The sequence below is a fragment of the Malania oleifera genome, chromosome 2 (assembly GCF_029873635.1).
Source record: "Malania oleifera isolate guangnan ecotype guangnan chromosome 2, ASM2987363v1, whole genome shotgun sequence".
Classification (NCBI taxonomy): domain Eukaryota; kingdom Viridiplantae; phylum Streptophyta; class Magnoliopsida; order Santalales; family Ximeniaceae; genus Malania; species Malania oleifera.
In genome coordinates this window covers 146,789,071-146,814,104 of record NC_080418.1, presented here as the reverse complement: position 1 = coordinate 146,814,104, position 25,034 = coordinate 146,789,071, and the positions used below count along the sequence as shown (strand labels likewise).

Here is a 25,034-nt window from a genome sequence, read left to right as displayed (position 1 = left end):
TAATGCATCATCCAAAAAGATGTCTATCAACTTCCCTTCTTATAGATATGGATGCTTGCATAAAGCTTACCTCATTTTCATTTGTTACTGACGGGTGTAACCATTGCAATCTTTTTAGCTATGAAAAATATTTTTCATCATCAAAATGATTTTTTTTAAATGTCTAAATTTTCAATACTTATATAGAAACCTCGACAAACGTAAAAAAAATTAGAAAAAGAAAATCTCTTTATTGTTATCCAGCTTTTCTTTTCATGTAAATACTAAAAAACTTTAAAAAAATTAAAACTAAAAAATAATAATTATTTACCATAAATAAAAATGCCTTTAACGTTTTGAGCATCAATATACATTTTAAGATCAAAAGCAATGGTTGAAGGGGCTTTGGGTCCACTAATACAATGAATCTAGAATCTTTCATCAATGCATTAAATGGATGGCTTCCTCTAGAATTGAGAATCAAAGCTTCTCATCCATTGAATCCTTATATGATTGTAAAACCAATTCATCAGTTCATAGTTTATACAGTGATTAATAATTTATTTCATTGAGAAAGCTAGGCTTGTCGAAGATAGTCATATCTTTCATTGTTTTTCAAATTTTTCTTATAAATGTCGAAGACTTAGAAAATAAGGTTGCTGATTTGATCTTCGAAAAACTAAAAACAATGAAATTGAAAATTCTTTTCCACAACTAAATGTCCCAAGTATCATTTTACCATGTATGCATTCTGTAAGTTTTGAGAAGTGAAGAGAACAGATACTACAAGCCAAACAAAGAAATTCTTCCAATGAAGCTGTATATGAAATCAAAAGAAAAGAAAGAGATTTGGATGAGCTTTTTACGTGAATTTCTTCCTTTCTCTGATAAATTTAAGTTTGGATGTTTTTTAATCAATGTAAATAATCATCTACATTTTAGTTCTCCGAACGAGGTAAATTAAACAAAGAAAGGTAAAAGAATTTTCCATCTTTTTTCTAGTAAAGTGAAGTCTATTAAAGTCCCGTTTGAAGTTCAAAAAATATTAGAAAAAGGAAAATATCAAGAAATCTACGTTTTTCATTTTGATTATCGAAAAAAGTGAATATATATATATATATATATATTAAATTCACAAATAAAATTTTGATTTTAGACATCATTAATATTTAATTTTTCTCAATTTTTAATCATATAAAAACAAACTTTTATTCGTAATAAAATTTAATATAGAAGAAAAATACAATGGAAAATGAGTTTCCACGTTATTTTTCTTTCCTTTCCTTTTTCCAAGTGAAATCCTTGATTCAAACAAACCATAAGAGTCTGCTTGAATCAAGGGTTTTGGTTGGGAAAAAGAAAATAAGAAGAAAATTCATTTTTCATTATATTTATTTTTCCTTTATGCCAAATACTACTAAAAACAAAATTTTAATTTAGTGTGCTTAAAATCAAATGTAAATGGTGTCTAAAATAAATTTTTGTTCAATGATTAAGAATATTTTTTGTTATCTTTCTTACTTTCCTTGATAACCAAACAAGAAAAAGTGGATTCCTTCACATTTTTCTTTCCTTTCCCTAAGATTTTTCGAGTTCCAAACGGCCAAAATAATAGACAGCAAATGTATAGAGAAGAAACGAACAACAATCTGCCACAACAATTCAAGAACAGCAAACATTGTTTTAATTGGTAAATAAGGTCTTCATTAACAAAGGGTGTGCAGACCGCAGTCACCGCAGTGCGCTGGGCACATACAAGAAGCTAAAAGCAAAGAACTCCAAAAGTCTTAGTCTTTTCCATTGTTCAGGAATTCAAGAATAATCTCCCTGAGATTAGAAATACTTCAAAATAATTCTTACCTCATTTGCAGAGAATCTACCCTTCCATTCTTTCTGACTGTAATAACAAACACAGATGCAATGTTATTCCATCATTTCCTATTCCATTACTCTTCCTGAGAACCGAAAAAATACATGAAGTCAGGCACTTGGAAACAGAAGACATAATCCAACATTGCTTTTGATTAAGTATAATGATCTTATTCACCCAAAAACGCCAAAATAATTTAGTTTCAGAAATTTGGAAGCACACAATACCCATGTTAATTTGAGAATTATTAGGATATGATAGATATACGAGGGTTTGTAAGAATATGTGTTCAAAATATTTTTAATGCACCACTCAATATTAGTTATTCAAAGTTGGATACCAATTTGCGTAATTAAAACGTGAAGGTACACCCTTTACCTTCCATAATATTTGGTAGAACATTACCATATATATCTCATTTTCTTTTGTTTTACTTCTTTAACTATAGTTGTTAATATTGTTACGTTTGTACTGGTTGAATAGAAACCACTCAGCCAACTTTTTTTTTTAAAATTTTTTTCTATAATTGCGTCTGTTTATATGCACCAAACTTAATTTTGATAATGATCAATTGAACCATGAAGTTAATTTTAAAGGGACTTATATCAAGTGAAGAATACATTTATATATTAACACTTTAAAAATGGAAAATCAAGAAACATTTCAAGGAAAAGTTTGTGATCTATGGTCAGGGATGAATCTAGAGTGGGTCGAGGTGGTTGGTCCTTGGCCTGCATAGTCTATAAACTTAAGAATATCCAAAATCTACATATATCTATTGAAATAGTTAGTAAAAATTAATTCTTGGCATCAATGAAAAATCCATACATTTTTGGTGGCCTCAATAGATGATTTCCAGCCTCCTAGGACTCATCCTACGGTTAAAGCTTGAGATACCGTAGGGGGTCTTAGGTTCTAAACTCGAGAGGATTGGAAGGACAATGGAGAGATGGGCTACCTCATGTTGTGTAGCCTAGGCTCAGTGTGGTCCTCCAACGGATCAAAAAAATAAAAATAAAGTGATGATCGGACAACATGACAGACATGTCTTCCATTAGCCCGCGAGTCCTACATTTTTTTCGTCTCGCATTATCATCCACCTCACGAGATCTACATTTATCATTGTGCATTAAATCCACTTTGGCTACCTTTAAAGCATATGCATTTTTGGTATTTATTACTCGAAGTGAGGCAAAGCTTAGCAAAATAGTATGGAAAAAGCCGCCGCAATGAGAGAGGAGTGATGGTCCTCCTTTCCTTTGCCCTCAATATAGTAGAATCCCTCCCAAAATGCCAAATCTGATCTAGAGACGCTCATTTCCCCTTTCGCGCACAAGCCTTCTCTCTTCTCTCACAGAGCTAAATATGAGAATTCGAAAGAGATGGCCACGGCCGCCTATTTGCACTGCATTCCCGATTGCAGAAAAGGTTTCTAATCATATTTCGGAAAGGGGTTCGCAGTATCACAACCCTTTCTTGGTAGAAGAAGAAAATAGACGCATTGGATGGTCATTTTACCCACGAGAAGAATCTTGTAATCATGAGACTAAAGGGGATCAACAAGAAGCAAAGTTGCAGCTACCAAAAGTTACAAGGGGAGAGAAATCATTGAAATGTGTTGATGAGAAGAAAGTGAAAAATTATCACATGGAAAAGAAGCCAGCACCGGTGATTAGCATTTACTTCACCTCATTTCCCCTTCTCTGTTTCTCTCTCTATGTCTCTATCTATATTATCTGTATAACTCACCGATTTTTGAAAGCTTACTCCTTTTTTTATTTTTCGTTGAAAGTTCCTTGGATGATCTATTTCATCACTGCAGTCCCACCATTTAATATCTGATGTACTTTGCTCGAACTTGATTAGCTAGCTCCAAGTGAGAAGAATTAACATGATGCTGTAGAATTCACAATAATCTTATTTCATTTACAATTTAAATTTAGGGCTCCAAAGGGCAAGGCAAAGAAAAAGCTCGCAAGCAAAGAAGGTTAAATTCCTTCACAAATTATCAGAGGTAAATTTGCTTTTTTTTTTTTTTTTTTTAATAACCTCTGTTTGTTGTTTTATTAAGTAAAAGAATCTTGTCAATTAATCTAGAAAAAGCTTAAATCTCATTTTCAATCTCCATTTCATCCATCATTATTATGCCTTCAAAATAATTGATCAACTTAATTTTTATGTTTTTCTTTCTTCCAAGTCAAGATTTGTACCGTTTGTTCTCATTAATCAATAGATGTACAAATAAATTTCTAATGTATTAAGTTAAATATTGCAAGCTGCAATTAATAGCAGTGTGTTTGGAGACTGGAATTTTATTCTTTCATCAAAAGGTCCATTCTGCTGAAGAAGGTGGCAGATGGCTTGCTCATAAAGTCTCAGTCTCAGTACTAGAGAACTAAGAAGGACTTTGCGTCCACCAGGATAAGGACTTTATGAGTATGGGGTTTGGAGGGCTACCGCCAACATGTGTGTAACTGGGCTAAAAAGTTCATTACCCTAACTAGTTTTTGGCTCAAGAAATTTTTGAGGATCCTGGGAATGTGATTTGAGAATCCATGATGCCATGTTCGGTTCATTTTGGGAATTCTATGCATCAGGGATCTGGTAGTTTGGATTCCTAAGGGCATCCTTTCCCAAACGTAGGACTCCCAAAACAAGACACTAAGTAAAATGACTTCTCTTCTGAATAGCAGGACTGAAAATCAATCTCATACTCCAGTCAGTGTTGTCCTTGCACTACCTTCAACATCTTCCAGACCAGGTAAACAATCTCTCTCTCTATGTATATACATGTGTGCGTGTGTGTGTGAGAGAGAGAGTTGCCCAAAATGGAAGAAATTATATTGCATTTCAACTTTAAACAACCTCATGCTATATTTTATCATAAATGCCTCGCATAGCTTCTTCTTTCACTGCTGGTTAGAATTTTATTGGGTGAAAATCCTTGAGCTCATACATATTTCCAACCCAAATCTCACTATGTGAAATTAAATAGAGAGAGAGAGAGACTGAATGTTTTCACAGTTTCATATCAAAGGCAGTGAAATTCTTTCCAAAAGAGTATTGTTTCAATTTTTTTTTTTTTCTTTTGAAGGGGTTAAATTATCTCGTTAGACTGAATATGACTGCCTAAAGTCCAAGGTTTTAGCCAACTTTTGACAATCCAAACTTTCTTTTTGGTAGTAAAACCTCAACCTGCATCAAAAAGTCTGCAAAGGCAGGAAGAACGAGAAGAAACGTATACCTTGTTTGAAACTATAGTCAAGCAAGAGATGCCAAAGGGGCTAACAAATTCATGGAAAAAGAAAGCAACAGATCATCAGCCGACGAAGGAGTTTGTTACCCATTGGCATGGTGCTTCCAGACCAAAACCATGGAAGAACTTCGCAGAAGAATCAAAATGGGACATGAGAAGGGAAGGTGCAGTATCAACGGCTATTCTTAACCTACATCAGCACAAAGAGGAAGCAACAGTGGCAACCAATGTGCCCAGTATGTAAGTACTCTACAGCCTAAATAGCTTGTGCTATGTGCACATGCATGGAGCATGTTTTTCATACTTTTGGGATACTAATCATTAGCACATAAAAATATGATTATGAAGGAATGGAGAAAAGCAAAAACCAAAGAGGGGGAGGCCCAAGAAAATCAGAGATCAGCCCGTCAATTAGAAAAATGAGTAACAATCACTCTCCAGTCCTCTGTGTGCTTCAATTGCTTCCCCTGAGGTTCAATTATCAATAAAGTAACTTCTGATTATGAAAATAGAATGGAAGGTAGAAACTGAGTGGGGGACCAAAGACAGTGAAAGATCAGTCTGTCAAGTAATTACCCTGAAAGGGATATAGATGGTGCGCCGATAATGATGTACTTTACATAGTTGATAGTAATGACTTTCATGGATTCAGTTTTGTGTTTAATATGATTCTCCTTTTATGTTGTTTAATCAACATCTTCTTTTCAGTATCTTTAGCAAACAATATAACATTTGATAAAAAAGAAGAATTTCACTTCACATGCTGCAAGGCATGCACTAGGATGGATTTAAGAATAAAATAATGAGGGTGAAACACACATATATGTATGTACACATACACTTTATTTTTAGAAGGCTAAATTTCATAAAAATATTTTAACAGATACATGTACATTCAACAGAAAATTGATAATTTTGTGAACTTTGGGCCTTGGGGGGTCCCTACTGCTAAATAAAGCTACAAATGTTGTGACTATACAATCACATCCATCTGCACATTGCTGCTAATGCCCAAGAAATGTTTCTCCTGTCAGATCCAGCTTGCGGCTGGGTGGAAAAAGTTTTGTGCCATGTTATGAATATTTAATTGGTCTACTATCAGTGAACCAGCACAGTGCATGTTCCTAGGTGGCAACCGAGTAAAGTACTGCATGATAAGGCTAAATGAATACTCTAATACGATATACAATGAACCTATGCACCACACCCCACAAGGAGTACCTTCACTTTCAGGGTAACACAGCTCTATATAAATGACAGCTCTAATACAAAATACAATGAATCTATGCACCACACCCCACAAGAAGTATCTTCACTTTCAGGGTAACACAGCTCTATATAAATTCAGGAACAATTTGGGGCATGAATATACTCCTATTGTCCTATTCTCTCCTACAGATTGCCACAGTTCAGAAGTGTGACAATTTTGTGGAAATAGCAGGATGGATTGATCTGAGTCCTATGTTGGCTTGGCACATGAATGAAAATTCTTCTAGTAGGATATTTCAAATAAATTTGATCTTTTTGGCCGACAGAATCTATGTGACATGATTCTACAGGAGAGTAATTTTGAAGATGTAAATCATGCAAGAGCAGGAACGATGTAGTTTAGGGGAGACAGTCTCTCAATCTCTCTCCCCAGAAATTTGCTTCTGTCAAGGCTTTTGAGGACAGTGAAGTGAGGGCTGTTGTGTTCGGGATGGATAGTGATAAGGCTCCAGTCCAGATGTCTTCAGAATGGCCTTTTTTAGGGTTGTTGGTTAGGGTTGATTGGTGCAGATTTTTAATGAGTTCTATTATAATGGGGTCTTGGGCAAAAGCATGAACTCCACTTTCATCACTCTGGCGCCTAAGATGAGTCGGTCTACTAAGGTTGCTGAACCTATTAGTAAGTAGTGTGTACAAATTTGTTGCTAAGGTTCTTGCAGATGGCTGATTCTCAGAGCCAGTGTTTTCATTAGCAATAGACCAACTTGGACGCCATCCGACTAGCCAATGGGGTAGTGGGTGTTCATCGCAGAAAGAGAATGAGGCCATCAAATTTTTTTAAGGCTTGTAATTAGGTTAGTTGAAATTTTTTTATAAGATCATCACTAGAAAGGGTTTTGAGGAGAGGAGGCATGCACAGATGAGGGAAGTGTTTGTCTAATGTTTTTTTACTTCAAGGGGCATTAAGCAAGGGGATTCACTATCTCCTTTTTTGTTTGTTCTTCTTAATGTCTTGAGTAAATTGGTTGATAGGGCTGTGGATAGAGGTCTTTTCATTGAGGTGGGTAACACGGGGGTAGTTGTATCTTATCTTTTGTTTGCAGATGATATTGTTCTTTTCCTAGGTGATCGTGGAGTCTTTTTTGAATATTCTTACAATCCTCCATCTTTTTGAGCGGGTTTCTGGTTAAAAAATAAATTTGCTTAGAGTGGGATTGCTACCATTAATCTTAGTTCTACTAGATCTTTGGAGTTTGCATCTTTGACGAAGTTTGGCATTTTAGAGTGGCGTTTGACTTATTTGGGGATTCCTTTGGGTGGTAATCCTAGGTCTATCAGCCAGTGCTGGAGAAGGTATCTAAGCCTACAGATGGGAGGATGTCTTATTTTCTCTAGGTGGTTGTATCACCCTCATCAAGCTTGTCTTTCCAATATCCCTCTTTATAATTTGTCTACTTTAGAATCCTGTTCAGTAGCTAGTAAAATCAAGAAAGTCTGGACAGATTTGCTTTGATATAGGGCAGGGGGGAAAAGAGCCATCACTTGGTAAGGGAGATTGTAGGTGTAACATGGTGGGGTTCTGAGTCTTGGCATGTTGGTGTTTGAACACTACTTTAATGGGTAAAAAGCTTTGGCAGTTTCCCTTAGAGGAGAAGTGGAGAACTTCCTTTGGCATAAAGTTAGAAGTAAGGCACGCGGTCGTGGTCTTAACTTCCCACAAAATCTTCTAAATTTTTGTTAAATTTTCCGCTTTCCATCACCCTCGAAATTGAAGTTGCAGTCAATTTCCACAGCAAAATTTCGTTTGAAATCTTCACAAATTACCCAAAAATAATTGAAAATTTGAAATTTTTAAAAAAAAATTGAAATTTAACTATAGAATGAAATTTCCTAGAAATTCAAATTTGAGATGTAAAACCTAATTTTAAAGTTTTCTTAATTGATCTTCTTTTCTTATTGAAACTAAACACAAAGCATATGAAAAGTTTTCAGACTTTTGGAATTATATGAAAAATTAATTGTAGATATTGGCTACAACATTTAATTTGACCTTTCTAGATTATTTGTATTTGCATAACAAATAATATTTAACTGATAAATGAATTTTATCTAATTGAATATGTTTAATATCATTATTATGTTACAGTTATAGCACCTTACACACCAGATGCCTGTCTTTGATGTATTTTATTTATAATATTTTAGTTCCAATTGCATTATTATGTCAATTAATAGTTTATAAAGTTTCATACAGGAATTCCATTCTTTACTGCATATTTCCATTAATTTTTAAAACTGAAACTGAAATTGATATCAACATCAAAATTCCCAGTGAAATTCTCTTGAAATCTTGAAATTTTAGTCAAAATTGAAATTAAAGACCTTGCATGTTGGTAAATGGGTGAGATGCAAATTTGGAAACAAGATGTTCTATTGAGAGTCATTAGAGGTGTATTGCACAGATCTACTCTCTCTATGACCACATTTCTTTTGGGTAATACCATAATGGGTCTTGGATTCACTTATGGAAAGACATTTGTTTGGGTGATGCCAACTTTCATATCTTTTCCTTGTCTCTATCATCTTTCTTTTTGATCTCTAATGGGTTTAGTACCTCTCAGGACTTCCATTTTCACAGGTCACTTAGTGCTAAAGAGGTGGAGAAACTCTCTTCTTTGTTGTTGTTGGGCAGGTATCAGCCTTCCAATGGGAGTGAGATTTGATTCTGGGATTATCATTCTTCAGGGGTCTACTTTTGTCAAAAAATATTTTAGCATTTGCTTAGAATTAATATGTCCTTTCCACTTTATCATAGTATTTGGAAGGCCAAAGCCCCCTTTAAGAATAAGGTTTTTACTTGGTTGGTTGTCCTTAATAGACCTAACACCAACAAAACAATCTATTGCAGAGTCGGAAACCTTCAAAGGCTTGATCTCTGGATTGTGTGCTTTATGTTTTGATAGTTTAGAATCCTCTGTCGGTGCTGGTGGAGGATTTGTTGATTATTTTCTGGTACAAGTATTGGTAAGAGCAGAGATGGCTCAGCTTTGGAGATGAGGGATTTTTGCAGATTTTTAGGGAATTTGTTTGGAACAGAATGTAAATATTTTTAGATGGAAGAAGATCATGTGTTCCTTCCTATCACATAGGATTCATTATTTGGCTTCCCTTTGGTCTTTTGCAGCTGGCTATTTTTAAAGGGGAGTCTTTTTCAGATCTATAGCAAGATTTGAAGGCGTTGTTATTTTGATTGTAGTTTTTAACTTTTTGTTCTCTTCTTCATAAAAGGATGTCTTATTTGCCTTTTTGTACATTCTTTCTTCTTTAATCAAAGCTTTTTCTTTTTTTGGTATCAAAAAGATTAAGAAGCATCAATTACTTGACAATGTCATTAATGGGATGTTCCTAAACTTCAATTCCCTGCCATGCATGAAATAAAGGCAACCTGATTTGATCAAAGGACCTTTTTTTTTTCTTTTTTTCTTTTTTTTTTTTCCGGTTGAATGATCAATAGGCATAGCTTAGTCTGGTTCATTATCTTTTATTTTTATGGCTTTAATCACTAGAATTCAGAGCTTTGGTTGGTCCTTCAAAATGTAATTGGATCTTGCTAAAGATGCATCTGCCAAAGGAATAGTAAATGAAGTTAGCTTTTATTTAAACAGCATTTAATGCTACAGCATAATACAACCTTTAATCGAAATGATGAATCATTAATTAGTTGTTTATTTTACTAACATGCTCTCAGCCGTAGAGTGTAAAGGGTGCTATTTTAGGAAATAGTCTCCCATTTAATGCAGTGGTTTGACATTGAATGTGACAATTTCCATTGCAATAAATCAGTATATTTCTTAAAGGGCACTTGTTAATAGGCCCTCTTAAGGCGGTCATGTGAAACACTGAAGAACGGAACCATATTTAACTAGCTGAGTCCTTATCAATTGAAGCAACCTTTCTAAAGTCTAACCATAAAACTCTAAAATACTGGATCAAATCTCTTGTTAAACAAAAAATGAATAAATTTTAAATCCTAAGAACAATAAAATTTAAGAGTATCTTAAATTGTGAAGCATAAAGTTTTATGTTCTAAAATAAAATCTTGAGGTTGTATCTTTTATCTTAAATGTGTTTTTGAAAAATATTTCAGAGGTACTTCTGGTTTTCAAATTTTGAAAAAGGGGGGGGGGAGGGGGGAGGGGGGGGGGGGGGGGTGGCCCTTCACAAATTAATAAACAAGCCAACAAGGGCCCATATGGCACTTGGTAAGGTGTTGTTTTTCGAAATGTTTTAGGATTTAATGCAACTGCCAATCTTGAACATGGTGCTTTACAATGAAAAATATTTCTTAAAATTAACTTAAAAAACATTCAGGCCTTGAATTTTGATTTGTGTGGATTTGGACAAAACATAATATAAAATTGTATTGAATTATGTCGAAGTCCACACAATTCCAAATCTAAGGCTTCAACTCTACGCCCCCAAACACATTGTTAGGATACTTTCTGGAAGCACCCATGCAAATATAAAGGAGGGTTGTTTATTTAAGAGTCATGGCTTCATGCCTTCTTATAATAATGGAAAGTGTTGAGCATTAATTGCAATTTTTTAGTAAAATGCATGCTTAATTGTACCTTTTCTAGTGCCCTTAGCCATAGAGCACTAACTAGAAAAATATGATTTGCTTCTTACATAGAAGTAGGTATTACAGTTTCGTGAGTAGACGATGGCTGCTTGGTGTGATGATCCTTGTTCAGTCTCAGTTGCAGGCTTGGGCATATGAATTAGACCAGGGCAGGCCCAGACTTTACGGCTGCATTGAAATGTTTGGCCAGGATCTTTTGGACTATGGTGATTAAGTTAGGTTTTGCTAGTCTAGCTTTACAAACCTAATAAGAGTTAATTTTACTATTATTTAGTATAAATATCACATATTTATGTTCAAATAATCATGAGTTATATTACTTGGTGTTATAGCGAATATTTTACTTTTAACATTTCAGGGCAGGACCTCATCTTATTTTAGCAATGCTAGGACCAATTTGTGCCAAATTGGAGCCTAACTCTGTGCAGCAAATGGCCATCTCAAGGCTACAAAACATTATGCATGCAAAGTTCTCTATCTTGATGTTGTTGGGGTGTGGCTCGTATAAGTGTCGGCAGCCGCACCACCCAGCAGCAATTGTTGAAGCTGGAGATGGACGGCCACCAAATCTGCCTGCCTTGTTGACTTTGCAGCTGCTGTTGTTTGAATTCCTCCCCCTCTGTTTGTGTATATATATATGTTTGTAATTGTGTGTGAGTATTGTGTGGTGAGTTGGAGCTGAGTGCAGCGTGAGAAGTGCAGTGTATGTGAGAGGTGAGGAGTGTGTAGTGTGAGTGCAGAGAGGTTGTGTTGTACGCAGAGAGAATTGCAGTAAGAGAGAGAGAGAGAGAGTGAGTTGAGCAGTGTAGCTCCTCCTCCTTGTAATATTTCTCCCAGTATAGTGCAGTGGTGTGTGCTCCATGGACATAGGTCGATTTGACCGAACCACATAATTTCCAGTGTTCCATTGTGGATGGTTATTTTTCTTCGTGTGTGATTGTTGCTCCAGGATTATCCCCAACAGATGTATACTTGGAAGAATATCATTGAGCAAAACATGGGGAAAGCCACCCCTTGGATTATTTTTTACACCAATGATCCTGATCCTTAACCTCTCCAATCTGCAGTCGTAGAACTCTAGTCTAGTAGCTCTATGCATTGTTCAGATAACTTACTAAGAGTGGAAAGGAAAGGAAAATGGAAGGAAATCAAAGGAATGGAATGAAGTGGAAAGGAATAAAAGGAGATGGAAAGGAATGGAAGGTTTATAACTTCATATAACTGCTAAATGTGTGAGGGTATTGGATGGATTGAAATGAAGAAAATAGCTAGAGATTTATCATTCTATCCTTGGTGTTTTTTTATTTTTTTTATATATATAAAAATAAATTTTATTAAGAAAGGAGAATCCAATAGGCAAGATAAGGAATCCTCCTAAATAGGAAAAAATGAAAAAGACAAACAAAGATAACCAAAAAAAGGATATCAGAATGCTAGCCAATGTCATTAAAAATTCAAAAAAAAAAAACACACTCCTTTGAAGCAATTATTCAGAAAGGCCATAAAGAAGCAAAAAAGCCAATTCTACCCTAAAGTCGCTGCATCAGCAAAAAATACCCATTGAAGATGCAAGCATTTCTCTCTAACCATATGGTCCAAAAACAGAAAAAATAGCACAATTAGACTACAATCCTTACCCGTTCTAAAACCTCTATAGGCATAAACAAAAAAGCTAAAAGATCTTGAGCACACCCAACATTCTCCAAATAAGCCAAATGTCAAAGACGTAGAAATCTCAAAGGCCAAAAGGAATCACCCTTCCCAAGATCTACCTAAAGTGTCAAGAAGTCACGCCCATGTGGTGGCAAGACTAAACCAAGTCTAGCCCAACCATACTCATCCTCATCTGAGGAAACACTCAAGTGTCTAACCCAATGGTAAAGTCTCATAGCTCGAAAGTGCTTGATCCAAAAAAATCATCACTAAGGAACCCTGACTCGAATAGTAAGGAGTTAAAATCACATTCCACAAGCATTGAAGATAACTCTCATCCCCATAGCATAGCAGGGTCTTGGTTGAAACCACCCAACTGTATATTTGATGAACAAGGAAGGTGAACACCCAAACAATCAAGCTGAGAGTCAACTTGACCTCATTCTCAAATGGATTGTCCATGAGGCTTCCAATCCCACATGAAAGCCCAAGACACCCCTCAAGAATGTCAAGAGCCCTCCCTTGTGCGGCTCCTCAAGGTGCTCACTTAGTAACCAATAGGATACCTAGGGAGGTAGGCCACTCACCTAGTGTTCCCCCAAAAGTACTATCTTTGAAGTATTCCCGTTTAAGTACAAGTAACCACCAGAGATATAATAATCATACATCTTAAATTCGAGAACACTACCATCATTACGATCTGGATCCATCAAACGTCATAGTGGCATACCAAAGTCATCCTCATGACAACTGCATAGTCAAATCCAGGTTACTTAACCTTCCCTCCAAATTAGAATCATAAACCAAAAGCATGTGTCATGATTGCAAGACTCTAAGACTGTGACGCCAAATAACCTATTTCACAATCTTTAGGGCAAAGAAACCGAGGCTGGAGATGCCACCACGGTTTTAAATAACAGCCGTTACGTAACGGAAAATTGAGAAGCCGAAAACCGTTACGAACCAATATTGCAGGGGGAGAAAAATTCATGGTCGTAATGGCCATTACGATCTGTTACACACTGTTATAGTTCGTTACGGACCGTTACTATAGCTAACGCTTTGATTTTGCTTTTCTCCTTCAAATGCACCTAACTTCCCCCCCCCCCCACGGTCTCATGTGGTCAAACTGTCGATGGCTTTTTTTCCCCCCCCCCCCCCACCCCGGGCGAGTAGTCGAAGGCTCAAAGCCCTACCCTAGCCTGTTCGGAAGTTGTAGGCTAGCCCTGCAGCAGCTCTACAAGTCGCCGCCAACCCTGCAGCAGCTCCCCTTTTGGTCTTCAAGAGTTCTAGTCTTGCAGTGGACTCTTCGAGACTCCTCCTCCAGCGCAATCTCTGTCTCACTCTTGATTCTTGAATCTTCAGGTTCCTTTCTGTTTTTTTTTTTTTTTTTTCTCTCTCTCTTTTGTTTCTTGTTAACTAAAACTCTTAAACTAGTATTTATTTATGTATTATATTAGGTTTAGCTTTAGTTGTTTTAAGTAGTTGTTCATATATTATATTAGGTTTAGGGATAGGATTTGAGACTTAGGCAGTTTAATAATTAAATTAGGCTGAATAAATACCTAAAATCCTAAATTCCTACTTGCTAAGATTTGAGAAATAAATTTAATGATCCTAAACTAAATATATTAAATATAAATAATTAATATTTTTTCTTATTTTATGACTCTTATTTTATTAATGATGAAATATCCAATATTAAAATTTTTTAAATATTTAAAGATTTTAAATAAATTCTACTTATTATTTTTATCCAAAGATTATATTTTATTTTTATGTAATAAATATTTAAAGTTAGGACTATTAATAAAATAAGTCATAAAATAAGAAAAAATAGGAATGCGGATTATGAAGACCCTCCACGTCATTCTTTTTAGTGGTGACATGTGCTACATTGTAAATTTGTAATATTGTATTCATATATTCAACTATTGATACAAATCATTTTTCAAATTCATGTATGTGTATATTGAGTATTGACTCATTTTTAGTAATTTTATGTCTCTAATAAATTGATTCTTCATTTTAATTACATTTCTACATTTTTTTTACTCATTAAAGTAGTGCAAAACATAAATAAATATGACTTTTTTTGTAAACAACACACTAAAATTAATATAAAAGTCATATTGCCTATTAACAAGCATTTGCAGGTTGAATAAAAGCAGTCAAAATCCATTAAAAAACATGTATTAATGGATTTCATGCTTATTTCTCAATTTTGGCATGGTTGTGCATGCGTGAAAAAAATTCACGACCGTTACGCCCACTTCCTGCTATATAACACCCGCGTCTCCCGCATCCCACGGTACCCGCGACAGTTACACAACGTTACCCGCGACTGTGATTTAAAACCATGGATGCCACAATTTTTGAAGAGCAGTGCAGTGGAGAGCCTCATTCAATCTTAAGAATGGTCCTAGGATTTTCCATGGGAGGAAAAAAAAAAACAAAAACAAAACAAAACAAAAAATAGAAATGTTATGATAGTTGGAGGAGGGGAGTGAGTTCAGCAATGATTATGTGTGTGATTTCAGTTTATTATTGGATGAACCTCAATAATGGTATGGTTGTCACTGAGGCTCCTCCAATGGCATTATAGATGTCTCCCATGTGTCAGAGACTCCTAACTGATTTGGAAAGGGTTTCAATTCTTGAAGATTAAGGAAATATTAGAAAAGAAAGTAGTAAGCAGGTTTAGGTGAAGGCACAGGCTTTGGATATCAATGGGGATGATATTCCTCCTAACCGCGACTTTCCAGAGCACAAGGTCAGTCATACGGATCCCACTTGTCAATATCTAATGGATAAAGTGGGCATGTGGTTGTCTGCTCTCAAACGGCAAGAAGTTAGGTTGGATGGTGGTAAGAGTAAGGTTAGAAGGTCATAGAATTAGCTAATTTAAAGTGTTCGTCTAAATTGTGATGGGAAAGATTTGAGAAGGGATTCTAAAATTAGTTGCATTAGACTTTTAATGTTTCTTCTTTTTAATTTCTCTTACTTTTAAGCCAAAGACCAAGAGACAGCACAATCTGCAAAAACCAGCAAAGTCTAAAAGGTCACCACATTGCTCAAATTAATGGCAGCAACATCACTCTTGCAGTCTTTCCCTGGATAAATTCTCAAGCTCAAGATAAAAATTCTAAAGGATAAGAAGCTTACAGAAATACGCCCTATCATCATCAACAAACTGAAAATACAACATCCTCTTCTACCACACAGCCTCTCACAAATGACAAATCGCTCTATCAACCAACTTACTTAAAACATTTGCTGCAAGAATGAACAAAAGGAAGCACAGCGGATCTCTCCATCTCACACCCATCCTCAAGAGTAGAAACCAATTCTTGGGTTCCCCATTAATAACAACAGAAAAATAGTGATGCAAACAACCCCTAATCCAATGAGTCTATCTAGAACTAAAACCGTTCCTATCTAAATCATTATATTAAAAAACTCTAGCTACTTGATCGTAAGCTTTCTCAAAGTCCAACTTGAGCACCACAACCTTACTGCAACATGCTCAGAAAACCTCTCATTGGCCTCCAGAACAGCATTCAACACCTTCAACCAACAAAAGCACTTTGTGAAATATAAATACTATCTTTTAGATCACTCAACTGACTGGTCAAAACCTTCGCAATAATCATATACACACTAGTAGCCAAGCTCACGGTCTTAAAATGCTTTACCTTAACAAACAAAGCTCGGTCCTTAGGAATTAAGGCAATAAAGATCAAGTTAATGCTCTTGCCAATCACCCTAATAACATAGAACACCTAAAAAAATTTCTAATGACTCTGTTTCTGCCACATCCTAGAACTTCTAGAATTTTTCTTTTGAAAAAAAAGACGTAAAAAGTCCATCTAGACCAAGATCTTTGTCCATATCCATCCCCAAAACTTATCATTTTCTGTTTCAAAAGGCCTCTCCACCACAACACCTAATCATCAGAGATGGAAAACCAGTCCAACCCTCAATTGTAGGCCTACAAGCGTCCTCCTCCAAGTAAAAATTTCTGGAAAAGCTAGTAATCTTCTCTGCAATTAAAACTTGATCCCTAACAATATACCCATCATTCATTTCCAACTCATTTATCAAATTTCTCCACCTTCAATACAAATTTCTCAACCTCCAACCACTAGCAAATCTATGGAAAGCCTTTGAGTTACAATCAACTTCCTTACCCTCAATCATAGGCCTATAAGTATCCTCATACAAGTAGAAACCTCTGAAAAGCTAGAAATCTCCTCTGCAATCAAAACTTGATTCCTAATAATATATCCATCATTCATTCAAACTCCTTTATGAAATTTCTACACCTTCAACCACTAGCAATTCTATGGCAAAAATTTGAATAACAATCACCTTCTCCTACCCAGTTGATCTAGCCTTTTGTTTCCAACTCCTCTCCTCCTTAAAAAAGCAAGTCATCTAGCTCATTCCTTACTAGTGTATGGTCCAATTACGAGTTAAATAAAATGAGATGCTTGAAGGGAACAATTTCCTTTGCTTTCTGTATTCTTCTTTAGGAAAAAAAATAAAATAATGAAGGGTAGCCAGAAACTCCAAGGGCATTGATCTTCCTTTAATTCCACCAAGCTCCACAGATAATAATTGAATTTCAAACTTTTCGATTTCTTTCCCTTCTATCCCACCCAATTAATTCTATCCACAAGGAAAGGAATTTATGAACTCCAAAAATATGTTATATCACCAACACCTAGGGAAGCAAAAATGTTCATCAAATTACAGGGAGTCTAAATAAAGAAGTATAGTAGTTCAGTCCAACAATTCATGCACTCTTAAATTCTTTCACATTATTTAACTTGTGTAAAATGAAATTTTGTGAATCATCTGCAATGATGTTTTACCCAAATACATTTCTGTCCCTTTGTGCATACAAGTTATACATGGCAAGCAAAACAGTTTCTAAAAGGTCTAGCCTAGTCACTTTTAAATGAATCATATCCCTACAAACTGTTAAAGCTTGATATACATTGTTGGCCCAATACGTAACAGCTTAAGCTTTTAGGTAAAATGGTAATCTAACATGTTATCAGAGTTGGTTACCAAGAGGTCTTGGGTTCTAGTCTTGTTGCCCGTGTTTATTGTGTGATTAAAAAAATTATTGCATTCCCTGTAATGGGTGTTATCTACCATGTGTTTATCGCCCCACGTCCTGTCAAGCTGCACGTGCAAGGGAGTGTTAAAGCTTGATGTACATTGTTGGCTCACAACCTAACAGTTTAAGCTTTTAGGTAAAGTGGTAATCTAACACAAACATTTTTCCAAGTTGCACAATAATATGTCACATGCTTGCAATTTATATCCAATCATATCCATGTGCAGTGTTATGTGATCAACCACTTTCTGTATGATGCTGAATATTTACTAGTGCTGCATACATATTGTATATCCAATTAAGTACCAGTTTCCTTATACTTCAAACTCTTTTTAACCATCTGGGGTCAAAGTAGTACATAAAAGACACCATTGAATGTATTCCATTTCCTATAGTAAATTATTCTTTAAATTTTCTTTTTATAGAATTACAACATAAGAGAAATACTGCTGCAGGGCCAGCTGGGCATACCTGACATGGGCCAGCAGAAGCCATCCAGCCTCACTGTCCTTTTCTGCGCATGATTTCAAGTTTTCAACATCATCCACATCTTCTGTAAATATACCTCAGCTTTCTGTAATGTTGACAGCAACACACAAAGCTTTCCAGATGGGGACTAACATTTTCATTGGTGGATGTAATTCCTGCACATGGTTTCAACCCTCATGAGGTCCCAAAATACATGCACACATGCATGCAAAAATCTATTAAGAAAAAAATATTTTTTAATCTCCTTTTTATTGCTAGGTATGGAGAAGTTGGTCAACCTGCATTTCCTGAAGTGCTGACAGAATGGGACCACATGTAGGGAGATCTTGGAGGTGCTCACCCAAGCAAAGGTGGGAAAATAACATAACACAAAGCCCACCAAACAGTCTGGCAGGAACTCAAACCTAAGCACTTCGTTCAAGCACCAATCACTAGGCCACTAGCTCAGTGGTCTGTTAATATGCTTTGAATAGGTTAAACATTAGCCCTATTCTCCTTAGCATCCATCTAGGAACTTTAGAACCCTTGATCTCGTATTAAATATATTGAGTCTTACTTATAATGGACATTAAGCCTCAGTTCATCAATCAGAGTTGTCTCAAACTGTAGAACATGGAACGAGGCAAGTAACAACTAACTGTTCACACTCTCAATGAGCACAAGTTTCTGAATCTTTCTAGTAGGAACAAAGCAACAAGTAGTTCTCTCATTATGAAAAAAGAAAACAAAAGCACCTAGGAAAGCTTGTAATTTAAAAGCAGAATCCTGATACTAACATAGACCAATCCACAAAGCATCAGGTAGTTCTCCTACTATGAAAAAAAAAAGGTACCTTAGGAAAGCTTGTAAATTTAAATAGCAGAATCCTGATACTAAACAAGACCAATCCACAAATCTTATGAATTTCAAGTTCTTCGTGAAGGGCTGGGAAAGCAACCAAGCTATGACAAGGTTTGCAATGTTTTTACTATGCTGGAAGCCTAAGAAACATTAAGAGAGAGAGTGAGTATTTTTGACAAATGAGAAAATGAGTCCAAAAGGGTAAATAGAAGGCATAATGCAAAAGAACATAATGAACTAATGACAAGCAAGATTTGAGAAAAACCGCAGTCAAACCCCTGCTTTCCAGACCTTAACTCAAGGAACAATCTAGTAACAGTACATCCTCTTGATTCATTAATTAATTTGTACTCAGGGAAGGAATTCAGGTCGGTTAATTCTGTAACTCAAAAAAGAATTTCTTAATATTAGGCACCATATCCAACTGCTTGTCGCTGCAAATTTACACTTGTAAAAGAACTTCTTAGGTACGCCAGCTCGCTAGCATTTGAAAGCAATACGCACATTCACTTTCAGAAGAATTGAAAGACAGTGAGTTTCAACTGAACTCCAAATAAGTAAAACCACAACAGACCCTGAACCACTCAAACCCTGAAAAAAAAAAAAGAAAAAAAAAAGGAAAAAAGGACTAAGAAGGTTCAAGGAGAAGGACTATGATTTTCTAAAATGGTAATACGCATGACATATTCCATTCCTCTATTCCTTTCAACATGTAAACATAGACAATTTCTTTTCTTTCCTCCCCATTCATCCCTCCCTCACTCCCAACAGATAACTACAGATGGAATTTCACCTTATACAATATCAGGACATCTTTTTTTAAGCTCTTAAAAGAGCTCACTTAAAGGAGAGGCAAAAACCTATTATTTCTAGTATCAAGATTAGAAAATGCAAGGTTGGTAATCTATGCATCCCTCAAGCTCTCCTTTTATTCCTTTAGGGTTTTTGTTATCGCTTAAATGTAAAATAAATTAAGCAGACAAAGATTGGTAAATCTATAGAAAGAGTTAAATAGTAAAATTTCCATGATTTGAATATACAAGATTAGTTGAAATGGAAGTCAATTTAATAGTTAAGATTTGAGAAGAGAATAAATTACCATAATGCAGCTGTACGATTGTATAATTTTACCCAAAAAAGCAAGAAATATTTGGAACAAACACAATCAGTTAATTACCACAGTTAGTTCTATAAATACTTGTTTGTTTGAGTTTGTGCACATGACAAAAGGCAGAGAGTTGTCTTAAAAAGACAGTTCCCTCATAACTTGCGGAGAAATAAATAAATAAATAAATAAATACCAACAAATATGAAATTCTATGCTCTGGGCTTTAGGATGCACCCCTTATAGAGATAAAAGAGTTTTCGGCATCCACATTAACTCAGCCTGCTTTAAAATATTTTATGGTGCATTAAAATGCAGAAACCTTCTACGCTTGGAAATATTAGTTTCCTAGCTTCTCACCTTTCTTGATATGCTTCCAAGGCAATAATTTGACAAGGAATGGACCCAAAAGAGAAGTCTAGAGGTAACTGGCAAGCAAAAAATTATTCCAAAAAGTCAATTCCCTTATAACTTGTAGAGAAAAAAGAAAAAGAAATATCAACAAATATGAATTCTATGCTCTGGGCTTTAGGATGCACCCTTTACAAAGATAAAAGAATTTTCAGCATCCACGTTAGGTTGGCCTGATTTGAAATATTTTATGGTGCATTAGAATGCAAAGACCTTCTATGCTTAGAAATATTAGTTTCTTATAGCTTCTCATCTTTCTTAATAACTCAAAAGATTTAGGAAAAAAAAAAAAAATCAGAAAAATAACAAGGATATATATCATATATAAATTGTTGCGATGTTACTATATTCAACTAACCTTGTTTTGTGCTTTTATGAAAGATATTGTCCAAGATGTTTATAAAATTCACATTCATAATGCAAAGAGGAATTATTAACACAGCAGCCAGTGCACATGGACATGATACATGCAGCCTTAACTGCACACTCAGATAAGCTCTTTCCGTGACTTGAGGTATATTGGCTCACCAAAAATTTATATCATTCTTTCTTTTTCCTTTTAGAACAAAGTTTTTCCATGTAAAAACCCTGAAATAACAGAATGATATTCTTATTGAAAACCTCTATGATGAAGAAAACAATAAGGTTGTGTTCAGGTATTCAGATTTTGGACCCAGGATTTGAATTTGCGTGAATTAGGCGACCGAGTTATCTTCAAATTTCCACAAATTCAAATCAAAGTTCAAATTATTATCTCCCGAACAAGGAAATGGGATCCACAACTAGAACAAAAACAAATCAAGAATATCATTCATACTTCAGAATCCTAAAGGGCAGGAAGAACAACACAATGACACAACAACAATGCATTTACAAGAACATCATCAAAGAAAATAGCAAACAAAAGCCTAGTTTCAATCAGCAACTGGCAAAAGAAGAAATCATACATACAACATAAGACCTCGAAATATTTACTAAAGAAATTAAAAAGAACCAGGAAAGGCAATTATCAAACGCCTTCACCAGGAAAAGAAACTGGGCATCTACCAAAACTAGTAGAGCAGAGATTATGAAAACAATGGAGCCCTTTGCCCCTGAAGGGCATCTGTGATCATGTAAGCACACCCACGTCGCAATGAAATCAAGAAATGGGTCATTCCCAATACATTGCAGGAATTAAATCGAGAACTCAGATCGTAGTTGCACACAAATGCTTTCGAAAGAAAAAAAAAATCCAACAACACACTCTAGGGTGGCGTTTGGTCTCCGGAGTAGCTAAAGAAGAGCTCACCTCAACAACGTCGCAAAATCTTTGAATGTTTCTGGAGAGTAATCCATGGGAGAAGTAGCTGAATGGCAAGTAGCAGAGCTTAACATTCGGTGGAACTTGGAAGATGTTTCTGATTCAAGTGTGTTGGGCACGAGAACTTCTTAAAAGTTAGTACATTTACTATTATTAAACTTTTTTGTGCCCAATACAAATTTTGGACTTTGGATGTACCATAAACAAAATTTTAACAATTTAATACAAGAATTGAAATCACAGATTTATAATACATAGTAGTCATATTATGGGGCAAAAGAAAATAAAAATTTATAAAGCATGACGCGGTGTAAAGATATCAGCACGTAAGAAAAAACATCGGTGAGTTCAATTACAAGTAGATACACTCAGGAGCCAGTAGGATGGTGAGAATTTACTCTGTGAGTCAGCGAGAACCGTGAATGGTGAGAGTTTACTTTGTGAGTCAGTGGGAATCGTGGATGGTGAAAGTTCTCTATGAGCCAATGGGAATCGTGGATGGTAATGAAGATATGTTTCGAGGGTCGGATTGGCCGAACGTCCAACTGATGCACGGAAGCTGTGTCCGCATTCCGGACTTTACCTGATCAGTAAGACCTAAGGGGAGGATGCTGATCCGTAGGTTTGGTATCGTACCTGGGGGTTTGAAGGACTTGTTGGTGACTGGAGTTCCTATATAATCAAAAGAAAAAAATAAAAATAAATAAATAAATAAATATATATATATATAGTTACTTCACTATATAAGATTTGCTTAAGTCTTGAAAATAACAATACAATTTCAGAAAAATAGGTAAGTATGCACATAGTCGTTGACTACTCTTTAAAATGTCATACAATAACATATATTAAGTTAGTTTAATAATCAATGTAATATGATTTATGTGTTTTGACCAAAGTATTAGCAACTTGTCACAACTCGACATTCTCAACACACGTGAGACAATCAATGAAGCAACCAATCTAGCCCAAATTAGAGGGATATTGGAACTCTCATGTCAATAAATTCAAATCATAATGATGATTCAACAACTCCTACAAATAAAGAAAATTCAAATCAACATGACAATAAATTTAAATTCTCACCAGAAAAAGAAGATTCAAACCAATACGAAAATTGCTCTAACAGCAATGAAATCAAATTAAAAAATAAATATTCTAATCAGCATGAAGACTCCTCGATATCTTGATACGCAACCGTTGATGGATACATTGCCGGTTTCAAACAGAGGCTAATTTAGAAAGAAAACATCGACAATTTCATCAAACAGTCGACGGTTTCGATTGAAACTGTCGACAGTTTTGACTCAACCAATTCAGCCGAGGATCCTCCTGTTTTGAATATCTTAAGATCCGATATGCGATTCATAATATCTTTTTATGTACAACCTTATCATGTAACTCTATTTTAAATGCCCTCCCTTGTAGCTTAGGTGCTCACGTAGCCATTGATTGAAATAAAAAAAAAAAAATTATTTCTTTCAATACAAATCTTCAGTTTCATTTTTTCTTTACAAAGTTAGGACATGAATAACTTTAGAAAATATACTCACACATTTAGGCATCATATGAAATTTGGATAATACTTAGGAAAGAAAATAAAATTTTGAAGGAATTCACTTTTTTCTAGTTATTAAAGAAAGTAAAAAAGAAAATTAATAAATATATATATATATATATATATATGTACCAAATCAGCGAACAAAATTTCAAAACAAATCGTGATTTTAGGGGTACTAATTTGGAACACATGCTTTGCACGTCGCACAAAAAATAAAAAATAAAAAAGGACCGTTAATTTGTTCTTTTAAGAGTTCACTTTAATTTATTTTTTTCACTTTTTATGTGTTCTAGTGTATCTTTGACTGCAAGGAATCAATTCTCTCTACACAAGTATTTTTTTTTCTATGCAAGCACGTCATGATCACCGAGACAGTATCATTCAAATTGAATTGATTTGAAAAATTTTGAAACTAAAAAATAGATTAGGTTTGATGAATCTTATAATATATGGTACATTATTTAAGTTTATAATTTTTATAAAATAGTAATTGTGCAAACAATAGAAGTGTCATAGTTCCATATTATGAAAGTTTCATTGTCACTTTCATCAACAATCCCAAGGTATTCACGGTGAAACTAAATTTTGTAAATGTAATCAATGTGTTCAAACACAAGAATTTGCTTAGAAAATTTTTAAAAATAAATTAATATTTTTTTTATTATAAAATATTATCCTAAACGCAAATATAAACTATATTGGAGAGATAAAGGCAGTATGTACTCCAACTGCACTACAAACTACAACCAATAAAAGAAATCAAACACCATGCTAATAAGATCCTAAAAAAAAAAAAAAAAAAAAGGAAATATACATGTCACTATATCAACCTCCAATCTAATCCAAAATGTAAAATCATTACTTAGAGTTAATGCTAAATTTTTCTATAAGGTACGGTAGAGGTAGAACATTATAAATGTCTAACTAAACGCCAACTTGGTTAATTTGTTCAAAACCAAGAAAAAGAGAAGGAGAAGAAGAAAGTGACGATACTGAAAGATTAGTATTGACAATCACCATATACTTTCCAACAGCAATAGGATCGGAAAAAAAAAATTCAATATCATTCTTTTGGCTAGGGAATTTATGCTATTGGAATTTGAATTAAACAAACGCCCAATAAAGATGAAAGGAGTGAGAGTTAATTCTTTGTGTTTTGAATAATTGTGAGATTTAAATGTTTTGCATAGATCAATTTGTGGACTGGTGGAACGTGAATGGTTGGGAAGTCATATGGACGGGAGTGGGAAAGGGAATAGGTGGCATTTTGTCTATTGGGACATTTGTGAAATTTTAAATTATATAAATACAAAATGAAGAGTAAAATTATAATTTTAATTTTTGTCACTTTGAGTACTACCAAAATTTTTTCTTTACAATTTTTTAGGAGTAGTTTAAGATAATAGTAAACACATTAATATTTAATACAAAACTAAGATCCAATTTTCATTTAAAAAAAAAATAAATAAGGGCAGCCCGGTGCACAAAGCTTCCGTGTATATAGGGTCCTAGGAAGGACGAACCACAATGGGTCTATAGTACCCATCCTTACCTCGCAATGTTTAAGAGTGCTAAAAATTTTACTTAA

General features: G+C 34.8%; 1 protein-coding gene and 1 long non-coding RNA gene across 3 annotated transcripts; one reads left to right on the top strand and one right to left on the bottom strand.

Annotated features, from left to right (window-relative positions):
• Window positions 1–1,640: 1,640 nt before the first annotated feature.
• On the bottom strand, window positions 1,641–22,056 carry LOC131149331 (uncharacterized). Its single transcript, XR_009135197.1, has 3 exons — window positions 21,874–22,056; window positions 18,209–18,381; window positions 1,641–1,934 (listed from the first exon to the last, which is right to left on the bottom strand). It is a non-coding gene; the product is annotated as an uncharacterized LOC131149331 (long non-coding RNA).
• Window positions 2,938–5,799, top strand: LOC131149330 (uncharacterized). 2 transcript variants are annotated; one of them, XM_058099696.1, is made up of 5 exons: window positions 2,938–3,517; window positions 3,793–3,863; window positions 4,540–4,610; window positions 5,033–5,345; window positions 5,454–5,799. In XM_058099696.1, the coding sequence occupies exons 1-5, from the start codon at window positions 3,215–3,217 to the stop codon at window positions 5,518–5,520; spliced, it is 825 nt and encodes a 274-aa protein (XP_057955679.1). In that variant the 5' UTR covers window positions 2,938–3,214; the 3' UTR covers window positions 5,521–5,799. The 2 variants fall into 2 exon arrangements, with proteins under 2 accessions (XP_057955679.1, XP_057955680.1); XM_058099697.1 differs by having other exon boundaries at window positions 2,941–3,517; window positions 4,543–4,610.
• Window positions 22,057–25,034: the final 2,978 nt, after the last annotated feature.